This window comes from Armigeres subalbatus, chromosome 2 (genome assembly GCF_024139115.2).
Source record: "Armigeres subalbatus isolate Guangzhou_Male chromosome 2, GZ_Asu_2, whole genome shotgun sequence".
NCBI classification, from domain to species: domain Eukaryota; kingdom Metazoa; phylum Arthropoda; class Insecta; order Diptera; family Culicidae; genus Armigeres; species Armigeres subalbatus.
Genome location: NC_085140.1, coordinates 452,227,300 through 452,244,930, shown reverse-complemented (window position 1 = coordinate 452,244,930; position 17,631 = coordinate 452,227,300). Strand labels below are relative to the sequence as shown.

Here is a 17,631-nt window from a genome sequence, read left to right as displayed (position 1 = left end):
TCACAGTTTCAGTTTTGTTCTAGAATTTTCCACTTTTCACTCGACCGCGTGTCGAACACGATCGAACATGTTTCGCGCACGCACTAACACCAACACGCAATACGCGTCAATCGGCCGGTTTGCCGATAGCTTTTTCCAACCGGTGGAAATCCAAAGTTCTCGCGATTTTATCCGGAATTTCACCACAAATCAACCAAAGACCATCACGGAATGGTTATCCGGTACGAATGGACCAAAATGTTCTTGAATATTTTGTAAGAATTGGTTTTCGGGAGATATGTTGGTGAATCAAAAAACACGCGTCTTAACTGGTCGACAAATTTATTCAAACTGTACCTTCTTATTCTATTACATTTTCTCTCTCCTTCTTTTCGCGCCTAGAAGAAGCGGCGAACATGGGCGAACATCCTTTCGCGCCAAGAGCAAGCGGCGATCGATCTTGACTGGGGGTCGCACGATGTAAATGCGTTTTTATCATCATTTTTGGACATCGAAATTTAAACGTGGAATGAAAAATTCAGGAAGACTACACCATGCAAAGCAATAGTGGAAAAAATAAATACCTTGGGAAAAATCAACTCTCCGATACAGAAAAAATATTTTAAGCTCTTTTTGGTGGAATGTATTCAATCGTCTAAGACAAGTTAAGTAACTCCATTTAATTCCACCAATTATTTCGATATCTTTGCAGATACGTATTTCGACCACAACTGTGTGGTCATCTTCAGTGTCTCTTCGAGTCAAGTACGTATCTGCAAAGATATCGAAATAATTGGTGGAATTAAATGGAGTTACTTAACTTGTCTTAGATGATTCTCCGATACATATAAATGCTGGATTTTATGTTACGATTATAATCTATAGCAACCATAACGATTCCTAGTGGATTGATGAACATGGATGAGATCACCACATTAATTAATTATACATTTCAGCAATCTATTGAAATTCTGAATTTACCGAGCAAACGCTATGCTGTATATGATGCATTAGACATAACCTGCTTCTGCTCCAACAGAATCAGTCACGAGTTGAAGAATTGGCTACATCTATTTTGATCATTTGAATGCCACTTCGCAGACCTTGCGTTTTAGAAATCTTCGTTCAACCAATTGGGATCTTTATACAGAGTTGGTATCTACCAAATTTCATGAATATCTACCTTCCATAGAAACTACTATACCGACTTGGATGATCCAGTTGATACTACAACGTTGCACATCGTGGCAAGCTTCTTGCGTTCTGTAAAAACCTCAAGAGGATCTCCGTGGTGGAATTCCGATTTGGCTAAGCACACGAAGCAGTGTAGAAGGAGTTGGAACAGACGCCATTCAGTAGGAACGGATTGGGGGGAGGATGAGATTTATCCCATTCTACTTCAGAGAGGTTTTGAGCATATCAAACATGTTTTAAAAAAGCTTTTATTGTGTAGTATGCAGTCAATGTAAAGTGTATCCTAAAAGGAGGACGTGTTTTAGACCCATCAGTCTGACCTCATTTCTTCTGAAATGCTCAGAACGTATTATCGATCATCACATTCGTGATGATGCCTCTTCATGTTAATCAACATGCTTACCAACATGCAACATGCTTAAATGTGGTTCATCTTCGATTTTGGAACACTAACGAACCTACTGGTGGAAGTCAAGCTTTACTGAACAAAGAGCATGAGACAGAGCAGCAGTGCATGCTTTTCTGTCGTTTTCTTCCACCTTGGGTATACGGGCCCTTCGGGCGCTTCCGTTCGTCGGGTGTTAGTACTGTTGATTCTCAGCTTTGAAAATGGTAATTTGTTCTATGTTGTCTATCTGTTTTGTGCCGTGACTCTTCTACACAATAGATATTGAGGGTGCTTTTTACAACGTGTCTTTCGATTCAATATTGGAGGCCGCACATTATCATGGGCTACCTAATATAATAACCAAATGCATTCACCAGATGCTTAAAAATCGTTATCTCTACTTGACATTACGTCAAGCAGCGATTAAGAAATTAAGTGTCTGCGGATGCCCTCAAGGGGGAGCATTATCTGCACTTTTGTGAAATCTCGTTGCAGATACGCTATTGAGATTACTCAATAATGGCGGTTTTCCTACCTGTGAATTTGCCGATGACTATCTAACATTCATAGTCGCGGTTTGTGCATTATTACCCCCTATTTTTTTTTGAGCAAGGGTAAACGGAAATCTGCAAACAGACACCTGAGGAGATTAACTCAGTTAGTGTGGGGATGGGATCAACCGACTCACTAAAACCAAAACCCTTTCGCCAGTCCGTATCCCCCGGCCCGCAATTAAGCAGTACATCATGGGAGGACTATTGAGGACGCTCACGCCTAAAGTAACGCACTTGACGTTATAAAGCAACATCGACTTCAAGGGTGGTAACCTCACCGTCGATCGCAAGCTATGATAGTAACCTATCGGTCTGTATCATAAACTCGCGTAGGAGTCAAGCACCCCGACAACAAACGTCACGCGTGAACCGCAATGACCTCTATATCTACATAAGGAGGTCCCCGCAGCCCACCCGCGACGTTTTTGTGGTTGGGGTGAGCATGGTGTTCACTGCATCAGTCTCTACTGCAGCTGCTGGTTTTGTTCAAGACGCCACCAGCGCTGTAGTTCCGACATAATCTGTTGAGACGCTGTGTTCAAACTCAAAGCATTCCATATAACGTCTTCCCGACACATCCTCTCAACGAGGGTGTCCGGGGTTGTATCAATGCCGCTGACAAGCAGCATGGCATTGCGTTCAACATCGAATCGCGGGCATGCAAACATCACATGCTCTGCTGATTCTACCTCACCTACACACTCCGGGCACTCCGCAGAATCTGCGAACCCGAACCTATGCAGGAACTTTTTAAAGCAGCCATGTTCAGACAACACCTGTGATAGGTGGAAGTTGACCTGACCATGGTTCCTTCTAATCCCGATTCGATGCCTCCGGAATCAGTCTGTGGGTCCAACGACCTTTGACTGCAGTGTCCCATGCTCTTCGCCATTTGAGCAACGAAACTGCACTTGCACCGAGTCCCTGTCGTTGAAGCACTCCACATCTTCTTCCAGAAGTATGTCTATCGGCATCATCCCAGTAATGACACACATCGCCTCATAAGATATGGTGCGGTATGCGCTTGCAATTCGCAGACACATCAGCCGGTGTACTCTGATTAACTTCTTAACATTGCACCCGGCCTCTAATGCTTTGGACCATGCTGGTACGCCGTATCGTATAAAAGACAATGCTACACCCGCTATAACAGAGTGGCCACTCAATTTGCATTTTGGAATTCCCGGTTTTTCCCGGTTCAAATTTTTGAACTTTCCCGGCAAGTGTATCGAGAAAAGATATGATCGAGGAATGATGTGTTGTACTCCTTTGACAAATCAATCTGTGAAACAACCATCCTTGTTTTACGACATTTTTTCGATCGCTTTATGTGACTTAAGGTGATTATAGAATGAAGCCCGTGGTGAATTTCAAATTCACCACACGTTTATCTACATACGTTTAAAAAAACCCCAAATCTGGCGTTATAGTTTTCGAACAGCGCCGGAACTCAAATTATGATTATTCAGCATAACTAACGATCTACCATTATTTCAGCCCCATACGCATTATGGTTCTCTCATCTCGTGCTCTTGAAAAGCACGTGGTTTACAAAATGGATTTCTGGCTTTATTGTATAATCACCTTAAATTCACTATCAAAATCTGTGGAATTGTATTACAATACATCCTAAATAAATCAAAGAAAACAATATGGTAATGTGTTAATAAACCGCCCGTTAAGCAAATTCCGCTGTGACGTAACAGTAACAGGCTTGGCAGTTATAAGGCAACCGCTCGTTCCTTCTCTATACGCCTTGGGTTTAATTCCGGATCGTTTCCATCTCCATCCTATAGGTACCTTCATCCATGCTATAGGTACCTAGCAGTCACTGTTAGAAGTGAATCAAAGCTATTTCTGCATTCGTTTTTTCTTACCATTGGCAACACGTTAATTAAAACAAATCTCTGGTAAGTGATAGAAGCATTGGTATCAATTTTTCATTGTTAATTCTTATTTGAAAAAATAAATGAGCTCATTATTAAAGATTTTTCAAGCAAAATATTTTTCTTGAAAAAATATTAAAGCGTTCTTCAGAAAAATAATAACAACTACCGAAAAAAGGAATTTTGTTAAGAAAATTATTTTGAGCTTTTTAGTGGAATGTTTTCACCTGTCATAAGACGAGTTTAAAACAATCCCATTGAATTCCACCATAATTATCAGTCTGACAGATACGGTTGACTCAGTAAGTAGTAGTCTGTACTTGACTCGACTCAGTCGAGTCAAGTACGAGACACTGAAGACGGCCTTACGGTTGAGGTCGAAATACGTATCTGTCAGGATACAATTAAGTGGTGGAATTCAATGGGATTGTTTTAAACTCGTCTTATGACAGGAAAAAAGGAAGTTAAATATGAGATATGTTTTCATATCATAAACCACTTCTATTCAATATGAGCTCAAGGCATTCGTATTCCCGTGGTTATGAACTTGCTCAAAATAACGCCTTATTCTGAAAGTCTCGATAATAAAGACAAAAAAAATAACATGCTTCAGGAACTTGAGATATGATTGATTTAAGAAAAATTAAATGATTTCAAATCGTTCATACTTAGAATCGGAATCATTATTCAAAAAAAAGACAGCTCAAGAAATATTTTTGTCAGATTTCTCTGAGAATTTCAAAGCGGATTTTAAAATGCTTGACGTTTTTAGGGAAAGCAATTTATAAGAAATGGAGTATTGCTAATGGTTTTACAGATCACCATGTGTTCGAAAAAAAAACCTAAATTCAGTCCCTACGTTTATCCTCGCTTGCTGCAACTCATGGTGGTTATGCACCACAACAACCTCTTATGATGTGCTAAGCCAACCTCCTTGAGTTGAGCCATTCTTCGACTCTGCGAATCGCGTACGAAACTTTCAATTCAACTTCGTCGAGAGTGTCGCCTGTGACTTCTAGCATTACATCATCCGCAAAGCCTTCTATTTTTACACCAGCCGGAAGATTTAAGGTCACTCCTAACGGAATCCAAGTTTAAAAGTGCTCGCGTTTTCGGGGGCACACCACTCGATACGGAAGCAACGCACAACTGTCATTTTTATTATTTCACGCATGCTGCGATGCAGCAAAGCTAAATCAACAAAAATGACAGCTGTGCGCCGCGTCTGAATCGAGTGGTGTGCCGCCGAAAACGCGAGCACTTTGGAACTTGGATTCCGTCAGGAGTGACCTTAAGCGTAATACTCCGTCATACATGATATTCCACAGAACCGGTCCAAGGATCGATCTCTGGAACACCTGCTGACACTTCAATCAACTGCTGACCAGCGTCGGTGTCGACTAACAATATCCTGTTCTGAAAATAGATTTTCAGAATCCTGCACAGATAATCCGGGACTCTCAAGCGATGCAGGGAATCAGCTATAGCTGCCCAACTAGCGTCTATTACCCTATTCGACCTGATGCAAAGCGCTCTTCACGTAGTTGAAAGTTGGTGTCGCCAATATGGCCTTTTGGTTAATCCGAATTCCGAATAAAACATCTATTGTTCTTTTCACGGAAAAACGTAACCGTAATGGTATTTGTCCATTACATCTTTTTGGTTCTGAAATGAATGTAACTGATCTGAAAAGTATGTGGGTCTAATTCTTGATTCAAAGCTTTCCTGGACCCCACATTTTTCCCATCCCTGACTTCAAAATTCTTCAAAGAGATTGAGCTATCGCATCATGGTTCATCGTGTTGTGCAATCCGGTTCGATTAATAGCATGAACAATAAATTGTTTTCTGCACCAACTTGATAACGTGAAGTAAATCAGCCTGGACCATTTTGGTATTCATCATGAAAATCCTTTTTTCGTCATTGTCAAAAATAGTGTGTGCAACACCTTGCGTAACGTACAACTCGTGCTGAAAATAATCTTTTTGCAACTAGTTGGCAATTTGTGTCTGCTGATAAACAACGTCGGCATGGATTTCAAAAAGGCCATTCAGCTACTTGCTTTTACCAACAAAACATATTAAGTTAAAAAAAGTTTTCCTCAAAAAAAATGCTTTTTATTCGTCATATCTTACAGTGATTTGTTATAGATAGCACAATATATAGTCACGTACAAAGCATTTTAAAATTTCCAACAGTCAACTCTTCCCAAGTGGCGACGTAATACCGAGAATAATGTGATGCATTTCAAAAATAGGTCAGTCATATATTAGCTAAGCGATGATTGTAGAACAGCACATATACAATTATTAAAATTGCAAATAGGACTGGTTTGCCGGTGCATTCTCTCGTCACGTGGTTTGAAGTGCATATAGGGTACATGAACCAGCAGTAGAGGTACTAAGCTTACACTCAGAAAATATTCTACTCCATTCACCTTATAATTTCGGCGTAGACTAAAACATCTGTCTATTAATACCTACGTCCCAGGTACCTACACACTTAAATTATTTTGTAGACCTCGGCAAAATTTTTGCCGAGATTCCAACAGCCGAGATCTTGGTAATATTTTTTACTGAAATTCGGTACTTCTTTGCCGAAACTCGGCAAAGTTGATTTTTTGCCGAGATCTCGGTAACGATTGCCGATCACTCGGTAAAGTTTACCGAAATCTCGGTAAAAATTTTACCGAAATTAGTCGAAATTATTACCAATATCTCGGCTGTTGGATTCTCGGCAATCGGTAAACTTAGAATTTTAAGTGTGTACAATTAATGTGTAGTAATAATATAGTTTCGAATAGAACCGCAACTAAAGGAACAGTACCACAATTGTGGATGCTAAGGCGATAAAATAACAATTTTTTTTAACCCTGTTTGGGCGCAATATGGTGTTTAAGCATATTGGTTTGGGTGTTGTGACTATAGAAGCGCCCTAAACTATCTGACCCTTTACCCTATCATTTTTGCTCTATTACGATACTTATTTCTTTGCAGTAGGCTGTCTATTGACTATTTTTACTACACTACCAACTAGTCTAGTCAGATGTTCTGCATTTACATAAATACCGGTACAAGCCAGTTAATATTTCAGACTTGACCTACACAATCCCCTTTTATTGCGCTGTATTCTCATGCAGAAATTGAGCGAATGCAACAATGTAAGGCACATTGAATGATTACACTCTAAGATGAATAACTTATCGGACGAGGGAGGATAATATGGAATGCCGCTCAACGTGATTGCACCTCACCGTCGTATGCATAATTTTAACTTTGAAATTTTTCGCCGGCCGGCCGGCAGAAACCTAAGCATTTGAAAAACGTACAAAAACTCAATCACGCTCGTGTCAGCTGATTTTTGTTTTTAACTACATTTTAGACTGCCTTTCTATATGGAGAAAAAACAGCATCACATGAACAGCGTACAGTATTTGTACACCTACATATATGTATACTGCCTATGATCACATATCAGTCCCATCTTTGCTGGATTTCCCATTCATATGGGACAATTATGTGATTGCGGGCAGTATAGCTGTCTGCCATCATTGTTCGTTAAGCATCGATTGTACCAAAGTGGCATTTTAAATTTAGCGCTTCTCGTCAACCAGTAATGAAAGGAAACGCATTGGGTTCATCAAGCTCAATTCTGATCTTTGGACCCTCACGGGTCGTATATGGAGAGGTTCTCAACTGTTTGCATGTTTAATTTTAGAATCATTAACAAGCCATAGGCATATATGGGTTCATTGAGCTTATTGGAAATGTATTTTATAAGGGAACTTTATTCGATTATTCTCACTTCAATCTACTCAAACAATAAACCCAACTACTGGAAATGTTTTGGGGTCTCCAATTAGCCTTGCGAGCAAAGGAGTGGGATTGCATATCCGGAGATGGCGAGTTCGATTCTCGGTGTCTTAGGGAATTTTCAGATGGGAAGTATTCATGACACCCTGAACATAGTGTATCCATTGCGCTTGCCACACAAGATGCAAAGCTTCGAGCTGAAAATCTCATTAAACTTTAATCGAGATGTTGTCTGCTGTGGAATGATATATTTGCAAGAGATATAGAAAAAAAAGTTCAATTTATAAAGATGTACTATAAATCACTACTGTATTATATGTTGCCACCATGTAAAACGAGTATTTTTTCAAAGGTCTTTTGCAATATTGTACCTAACTATATTAAACAATCATACAGCCCTAGTAAGCATGCATATTGCATACGTTATTATGAGATGTACTTTTAAAGAAAATGTACTTAAAAAGAAAGATAAATAAATAAGGGAGGCAAAGGAAGGAAGGAGGAAGAATAAAGAAAGAAGTAGGAAGTTGGAAGAAAAAGGAAGGGAAAAAGAAGGTGGGATAAGGAGGAAGGAAGAGGTAATGGAGAAAAGGGAAGAAGATAGAAGAATAAAGTAGGAAGAAGCAAGAAAAAAGAAGGAGGAAGTACGAAGAGAAAATAAGAAAGAAGGAGGTGGAATGACGAAGGGAAAAGAAAGAAAGAAGAAGGTGGATCGACGAAGGGAAAAGGAAGAAAGAAAAAAGAAGAAGGAAGAAGAAGAAAAAAGAAAGAAGAAGAAACAAGGAAAATGGAAGAAGGAAAAGGATGAATGAAGGAGGAAGAAGGTAGAAGGGAGAAAAAAGAAGGGATAAGAAAGAACGAAGAAGGAAAAACAGAGGCGTCGCGTGATCAATTCTTCAACCTGTGCACTATTTTAATATTTCGAGAAAAACACATAAAAGGGACCTGAAATGAAAAACAAATAATTTTCCACCGCGTTTCTTAATATGTTTGCTTATTTTGTTGCATTTAACTGGTTCTTAGCTACTTCTTATTGTCTGAATTAACTCAAACTTAACTAAGCTTCAAAGTGATTTAAGTGAAATTAAAAATTACTATCATCAGAATGTGACAAATAAGCAATATTCGGAAATTATTGAGCTGGCACTTTCAATTCTAATTTGAGTTATTCGTAAAATAAGACGAAGTTTTAAATACAGAAAAGGAAATTGGAATATATCAATCATGCTAATTACAAATTATTATTAGAGCCTTTTAATAATAATTTGTAATTAGCATGCCATGTCAGAAAAAGAAAGTCTGTACAATAAAGAGAACAATGAAGTTCTCTTCTCAATGAATATCATCAATTAATAATTATTCTATTTACAATTTATATCTTTTATCAATATTCTGGACTGGACTGATGTCGAGAAGTTTTCCGTCCATCAGCATGGAAACTTGCTCATAAAAAATTTCATAAATTTGTGTGGATCATTGACATTTGACTTACCCCCTCCCTAACTAAATATATTGGATTTCTCGAAAAAAAAACTTTAAAAATAAATTTCTTTAAAAATGTTGACCCGTTTCATATTCGCTAATTCTGCGACAATATAGATTTTCATCAGAAGATGAAGACATTTCATTTTTTACAATACATATGTTAATATTGTCGGATACTTCAATGTCTATATAATAGGCGTATTTGTAAACAGGCTTTATTGCGCTTATTAGCAGGTGACAATTTCTGTTTAAATTGAGCTAATGTCGCGTTAGTATTATCAGACAGTACATTGTCGTCAGGATTTAGTGGATGTGCAAACAAATTCCAAATCAAATATCAAAAGCGCTTTTGCTTCGCGTTGCTTATACAAAGCGGAACTTTCGTCATGGAACGCTTTGAGGAAGCAGAAATGCTCGCGTTTTACTCTTCTCTTTCGATTTTGTTCCGATTGCGCTCTCTTCACCGAATCGCGCATGCGCTGTTTGAAGCGGTTCTCGATAGGCACCAAACCGTGCACTACTTGCGAGGAACGCTTTCACTACCTATACATTGCCGATTGCAGTTAGAGCAGATGATCCACACATCCAAAATAATGCGTGTATGATGCATGGCAAAACGTTCTCGGCTGAAAGTTCCGTGTTGATACAACATGTGGTGTCGGTGGGTCGGTCGGTATCGTAGAGAAAAATATAACGCGTCCCCATCGCAGCATTTGGTTGCCTCACACCACATAAAAAAAACATGCATATAATCCGTTTATGTATCTAATAGTCAAATTTGCATGAAACATCTTTCAAATGTACATAATTCAAATACATGCTTGGATTAGAAAGATAAGAAATCTATCTAGAGTTTAAATGTTGGGGATAAAATTGCAACATGTGCAGTGCACAGGTTGCACCTGCGGACGCGACGCCTCTGAAAAAGGGAGAAAAAGAAGGAAGAAGAAAGAACGAAGGAGTTAGGAAAAATAAAGAGGTGAAAAGGAAGAAGGAAGAGAGAAGAAAAAAGAAGAAGAAATAAGGAAGAATGAAGAAGCAAGAAAGAAGAAAGAAAAAATAAGGAAGAACTTCTTATTTCTTGTTTGGCCAATGGCCTGATACCATCATCTGTAATGCCAGCTTTCTTTTTCCTGAAGGGCGGATCCCGTTTCGCAATAATCTGAATAACCCACTACAACAATCCGTGTTCGTTCCAGTTGTCGTCCAATTTTATGAATTACAAAAACTTTAATTTTCTTTTAAATTGTTAGTATTATATTAAATTTTATTTTATATTCATGTTAGGGTAAGTTCATGATAGTTAAAAAACGCCTTGCCTACGTCAGATCCCTTGGTCGGGCTTGTCGGATCTGAGGGTGGCTTTTCTCCCTCCTCTCCAAGCCAAGTTTTTATAGTCTTGGCTTTACGACTTGTGAAGAACACAAGTTAATTTCATTCAAAATTCACAATAAAGGAGAACAAAAAGTGTTGAACCTAGATGAATTCGTATTTCGTATTTTTCTATATTTAAATTGAAAGAGATTCTTCTGCATAGCATGAACCACGTTGAAACCCACTGTAGTATCTTATTTGACTGCGTGCCTAACGCTGGTACGTGCGATGTTCGCCTTTTGTTTAATGGAAACAGCAATTAGTCTATTATCATTTCCAGTTCACTGCGCTTTCTATACTGAATGTGTACCCCGAACTAGATGTATTTAAGAGAAGTTTATAAACCTCTCATAATGATAGTAATGTAATGTGATAAATTGAGTCATAAAGTACTTCCCTGAACCGGTACAGAATTAAAAATAAGAACCCTATGACCTAAATAATTGTTTTATCTAGTTTAGAATCAGAATCTCATATCAAATAATTTTAATACTAGGTATTTCTTTGTACCGCAGCATATCCAATCAGGCAGGAAAAAAACATCACACACAAACGCATCTCAAACAGCTCACCACAATCAACATCCCGAAAGCCATCAGTCTGGATAAGTTCTCTGAAATATGCCTCGCACCTCAGTCATTGTTTAGCGCTCAGCGACATCACAAGCATTTTCGCGTGGAAGATACTATACGCGCCACGAACGGTGAATGAAAGTCCTAAATAAACTACTAAAAATATAGTTGCATATCTCGCGTCAGCACAAAAGTGTGTTTGTAAACCACGAAGCAAAACAAAGCCAACGGTGTTGGATTAACTGAGCCAATTGGTCGAGTACAAGTGCGGCAGCAATACCGAAATTGAATTATTAGTCACTCGATACTGTGGTTACTATAACGGTGGAAATGGCGCATCAGGTCCAGCAGGTTTTCAAAACGGCACTCAAGGTCACGGGCCCAGCAAGGTCGATGTCAACCGGAGTGATGGGATCGATTGATGGTAAGTAGTTGCATTGTTCTTACACGAATATTATGATTACGAAACGCTATGTTGTGCATGAATTTTTTCTTGAGAATTATGTACTACATGTATAGAAAGAAAAGGTACATCGAGAATTACCAAAACTCAAAAGGTTATTATCATGTTCACTTTAAAAACATTTCTTTGGCAAAAGTATTTTATTTGTTGTTGGCATTACATCGCCAACTGGGATAATGGATAAAAAGTCATTTGACTAAATTAATTTGTCGATAACTGCCTTGGAAATTATTTCAATTTAGGATTTCTGATAATAATAATGCTAAAATGATTCAATAGCTTTGTCCATTGTCCATTTGTGATTGTTCCAAAAACAAATTGTGGGACATAGATCGAAATTATTAAAATGTCACGAAAAATCATAATATTAATGTCATTCGAATAAATTTGACTTTTATGCCGCATATATCACAACGCTTCAAGCAGTTGATTCAAAATTATAAGATTGCTAAGGTCGTTTCTGTTCGCGTGACTAACATCTAGGTTACTTCGACCTGGCAGCCAAAGTACCGGTACTACAAGTGTCAAACCGATGGTGATAAAACCAAAGATGCACTACAACATGATGCATAAATTATGACCAATTGAAGCTTATTGAAACATAATTTGGCAAAATAATTTAAATGACTACAACAGCGCCACTAGCGTTCTAGTAGGTACTTATGCTTCTACTCTTCAAGCCCAAGAAGTCTTAAAAATTTCCATTTCAAAAAAATTCAAGACTAAGTCCTTCGACATGATCTAGCTGGAAGAAATTAGTCAAATCACTTTTCAGCCGGTAATTTGTAGGAGTGAAAGGATTTCAAATACTTTTAAGAACAGTATCAAGATCTTTTTTAATCGGAACTAAAGGGTTCTTCTTCTTCTTCTTCTAATTGGCATTACATCCCCACACTGGGACAGAGCCGCCTCGTAGCTTAGTGTTCAATCAGCAGCACTTCCACAGTTATTAACTGCGAGGTTTCTAAGCCAGGTTACCATTTTTGCATTCGTATGTCATGAGGCTAGCACGATGATACTTTTATGCCCAGGGAAGTCGAGACAATTTCCAATCGGAAAATTGCCTAGACCGGCACCGGGAATCGAACCCAGCCACCCTCAGCATGGTCTTGCTTTGTAGCCGCGCGTCTTACCGCACGGCTAAGGAGGGCCCCGGAACTAAAGGGTACTCAATGGTATTGATCAAATGACGGTTAAGCGTAACATAGTTAGTTATAACAACATATACATTAGGGTGGCTCAAATTAGTATGGGAAAAACTTTGTTCAATTTTTTTGATGGGCCGCCGTCTTATTCGGTTCTATTTGATGCCCTGATGCTCTGGACAAAATTTCAGCCAAATCGGTCAACGTTTGGGCGGTGCTAAACTCGTTGGAAGTTTATATGGAAACATGTATGCAGAAACATCCAAAACCAGTAAGTTGCAGCTGGACTACGCAACTTACGATGAAGAACTATGATACTCATTCAGATCTTGGAGAATTTAATACAGAATGTTATGCAGAAAACCGCGAGAAGATTCGAGTTTGCCCGGCTAAGTTATTAGCATTTCTCTGCAGTGGGGTTTGAGCAAATTTCGTTTCTTTTACCTTTGAAAAGAAATAAATTCACCCCTACAACACTCCAGTAAAATGCTAATATCTTTGCGTTATTAACTCTAATCTTCTCGCGGTTTTCAGCATAACGATCTGTAATTTATTTTACAAGAACTGAATGAGTATCATGGTTCTTGATCGTAAATTGTGCCGTCCAACTGCAAATTACTGTTTTTGGATGTTTCTGCATACATTTTTCCATATAAACTTCCAACGAGTTTAGCACTGCCCAAACATTGACCGATTTGGCTGAAATTTTGTCCAGAACATCAGGGCATCAAATAGAACCGAATAAGAGGGCGGCCCATCAAAAAATTTGAAAAATTGTTTTTTGAGCCACCCTAATATACATTGAAAATCAATAGATGGTTAGGTACTTATAATTTATAAACCGTTGTAAAATAAATAAATAAATAAATAAAAAGAAAGGAAGTTTGCCAACCAAATTAATTTGTCAAGTTTTAAGAATATACTAGTTGACCCGGCAGACGTTGTCCTGCATAGTAGGCGAGAATGTGCATTCCGAACTGCTCATGCAAATTTCGCATAGGAATCACAATTTTAGTTTTTCACGATTTGCTTAACTTTACTCGTAATTTTCGCATTAGGAAATATCATATAAACCCGTCGGAAACTATAACGAATGTTTCTGCTGAAGAAATGAAAAAAATCCATCCAGCCGTTTTCGAGTTATGCGGATACGAACACAGACCATTTCATTTTTATATATAATAAGAGAAGATTATTGTGATGGTATACTACCGGCCTTTCATTACATCAGTTTGTTGGAATATTGTTTCAACATCTGACTGAACTTTTCCACCTTTGAGGTTGGATGCAGCTATCTAGGAACATATAACTACGCAGTTGATTTCAGCATTAATGAAGCCTTCACTTGAACTTTTCACCACTAGGAATAAAGCATAGGTAATCGTCCAGTCTCCAGTAGCCTTGCGAGCAAAGGCGTAGGATTGCCAATCCGGAGATGGCGAGTTCGATACTCGGTCCGATCTGGGGTGTTTTAGGGTGGGAAACATTCTCGACACCCTGGGCATAGTGTATCCATTGTACTTGCCACACAAAAAAACATACTCATGCAATGGCGGCATAGAAAGCTTTCAATTAATAACTGAGGAAATGCTAATAGAATACTGAGTTGAAAAGCAGGCCAAGTTCCAGTTGGAATGTAGAGCCACAGAAGAAGAAGAAGAAGAATCGTCCACAACACCCACTCCCGGCGTTTTATTCGCCACGCAGTTGCAATTATCAAGAATTATTTGCTTTCTACAATCATCGCACTTTACGCCACCCGCCGTCTGATGAACGTTTTTGTCCTCTGAAGTGCAGAGCATGGACTTTGATCTTTGCGTGCAGTCTCATAGGCAGATGAACCTGTGGAGTTTATCATGATAATAGACAAGCGGGGGTCTACTGGCTCGGATGACTCGATACGAGAGCATACGAGTGACAACCAATTGGCACGATTGCTTTGATTACAAGCCTCTCAGTTGAGGTTTTTTTTGTTCTTATCAGGTTCTTATTAGCGAGACTTTCAGGTTCTGCCTAGAGATGTCGTAAAATCCCGATTAATCGATTAGTTACTAATCGATTACTCTTGATTCTTGTCGATTATTTAATCGATTAATCATTGTATAGTAATCGATTCAAAATTAATCGATTATCACAACGATGAATCGATTAATCGAAATAATCAATTAATTTTCGACATCCTTATGATGTCGTAAAATTCTGATTAATCGATTAGTAACTAATCGATTACTCACGATTCCTCTCGATTATTGAATCGATTAATCGTTGGGTAATAATCGATTAAAAATTAATCGATTATCACAACGATGAATCGATTAATCGAAGTAATCGATTAATTTGCGACATCTCTTGCCCAAGGCTGGCTCGTATCTGCTCGTATCGTTAGTTGAGGTTCATAAAGAGCCTATGTCGATTGCAATGCTATTAAATATATTGAAAAAACCTACTCCTCCGATCATTTTAAATCGCAACGAAAAATAAGCGCTAGATAGTCGCCTTAGAAAAACATGCTTCCAGAAAAAAAGGTGCTTTGATATTTTTGAAAATTTGTCCGCCACATGGTGCATTGTGGCGGTGAATGCTTTGATAGCACGTGCCATTTCTACTGCGGATAAATTTGCACATCTGTTTTGTGCATCTGTGGAAGCCTTGGAAAATGATCACAAAAGTTGTCAAGGCTTAATTAAGTTGAAAACCGGAATAGGGGACTATCGAAGTTGGATTTTTCTCGCAATCCGTACGTTATACCAAACTTTGCTATAGTGGCGCGCTAGTCTAATTAAGGCTTAATTAGACTAGCGCACAAGGTTCGGTAGTTCCCCATTCCGGATTTCAACTTGACTAGCGATATTGTCTTTGCATGGCTCGCCTACTATGCAGAACTAAGCAGTAAGCACTAAGCAGTAAGTTTGGATCTGTCCGAACTTTTACAAGCCATTGATCGGTGTACAAACCGTCACTTTGCATGATTTGTCAATTGTAAATGATCAGATCTATCCTTTGAATAACGATATTTTTGCCTTTCTTATACGCCGAGATGAACTAATTCATTGTATTTTTTTTTTTCAGCTCACGTAACGCCAGTACGCTCCCAAAACATCCATCTCTCAGTCCAGCGTGACTATCCCGCAGCCGCAGCTTTACCTCTACCAGCCAACATAGATCCAACCGAAACGACCCGCTTCTCACCGCAACGTACACGAGATATCAACTCGAACGCCATTCTGACTCACCAGTCTTCCTACGTGGCAAACCATATCGACGTTACGGTGGACAACTCTAGCTTCGTCGATCCACATGTGGAATCATACGATTGCCGAGGCGCGGTCAGTCTTAACTCCGCTATGCAAAGCAACGTTCCAAGCCCATTCGGAGGAATGCACAAATTCACGCACCTCAATATGCCAGGTGGTGGATGGGCTCAGGAGGGCAAATTTCTAGCACAGGATTTGCAATCGTCCCACTATACAAATCTACGCCAACAAGTGCGCTCGGGTTGGTCCAAATACGAGGACAGGCCACAGAAAGGTACATCTGGCATGCTTGATTGCTCTAACAAACTTATGCTCAAGCAGATTGTTACAACATTTAGCAATAACGGTAGTATTAGGAACTTTTCATTAAACCATAAATTATTGGCACAAGAAACTACAAAAGACACTAAACAAACGACTGAGGAACAGGCATCCACTACGGTGGCAGGATCGTCAGCCACAGTTCCTCTGACTCGCAAGGAACAACTCAAGAAAGCGTTCAAGGAGTATGGATCCACCGTGATCGTGTTTCACGTAGGGATCAGCCTCGTTTCCTTGGGTTCTTGTTATCTTTTGGTCTCTAGGTTTGTAATTGACAAATGTAATGAAGTGATGTGTTGGTGGTAGTTTTACGTCATAACTAATATAGAAATGCATACCTTGGGATGAGACTTTGAAACATTATGTACTAATCTCCGTTATATGTTCTTTCGTTACAGCGGAATAGATATGGTAGCCCTGATGGAACGCTTCGGTTGGGGTGATTCGGCACTCGCAAGCAAAGCAGGTGCCGGCGCCAGCACGTTTGTAATAGCTTATGCAATACACAAAGTATTTGCACCGGTTAGAATTAGCATAACCCTAGGCGCTACACCATTCATTGTACGGATGCTACGTAAACGGTTTGGACAGAAGTAGAGTGAGACAATAACAAGTAATATTACAATTTTTTTCTATTAGAAATTAAAAAAAAAATAGTTTTATATGCTTTGCAGCATTTAAAACAGATTGTGGAACGACGGAGCTCATTATAATGTTAGGGGCTTGATTCATATGAAGCAATAAAATATATTTTTGATTATGGTTTAATTCAGAAACATTTAAGAAAGAAAAACCATATTTTTAGAGTAAAATCAGCAGTGATTCAAATCGTTCGGGGCTGTCAATTTGAATATGAATCTGAAATAATAATTTTTCCAGCAGCTGTTCTAGTTCAAGACAAAATTTTCAAAACGACTTATCTGCTTTTGTAAACAAAGAATCAAACGACGATTTGACGAATCTGATAGCCCTCCCACGCAAACCAACACCATCAACAGCTAGCGGAAACCTTCACCTACCTATTGGTGGTGTTGGTTTGCGTAGGAGAGCTATAAGATTCGTCAAATCGTCGTTTGAATCTTTGTTTACAAAAGCAGATAAGTCGTTTTGAAAATTTTGTCTTGAGTTCTAGATTCATTTTTTTGGGTAACGGTACCAATAGTGGAGGTATTAGTAGATCCACAAAAGAAAATATTTTTTAAAA

General features: G+C 38.8%; 1 protein-coding gene across 4 annotated transcripts in view; it reads left to right on the top strand.

The window, feature by feature from the left end:
• Positions 1-17,187, top strand: part of LOC134213764 (uncharacterized) — a 28,377-nt gene extending 11,190 nt beyond the window's left edge. The window contains exons 1-4 of one of the 4 annotated variants that reach the window (XM_062693085.1): positions 10,934-11,077; positions 11,188-11,668; positions 15,922-16,690; positions 16,826-17,187. In XM_062693085.1, the coding sequence (XP_062549069.1) occupies positions 11,575-11,668; positions 15,922-16,690; positions 16,826-17,024 (1,062 nt within the window). In that variant the 5' untranslated portion in view covers positions 10,934-11,077; positions 11,188-11,574 and the 3' untranslated portion in view covers positions 17,025-17,187. Of the gene's footprint in view, positions 1-10,933; positions 11,078-11,168; positions 11,669-15,921; positions 16,691-16,825 lie in introns of those variants that run through there. The other 3 variants (XM_062693083.1, XM_062693084.1, XM_062693086.1) reach the window with 3 other exon arrangements.
• Positions 17,188-17,631: the final 444 nt, after the last annotated feature.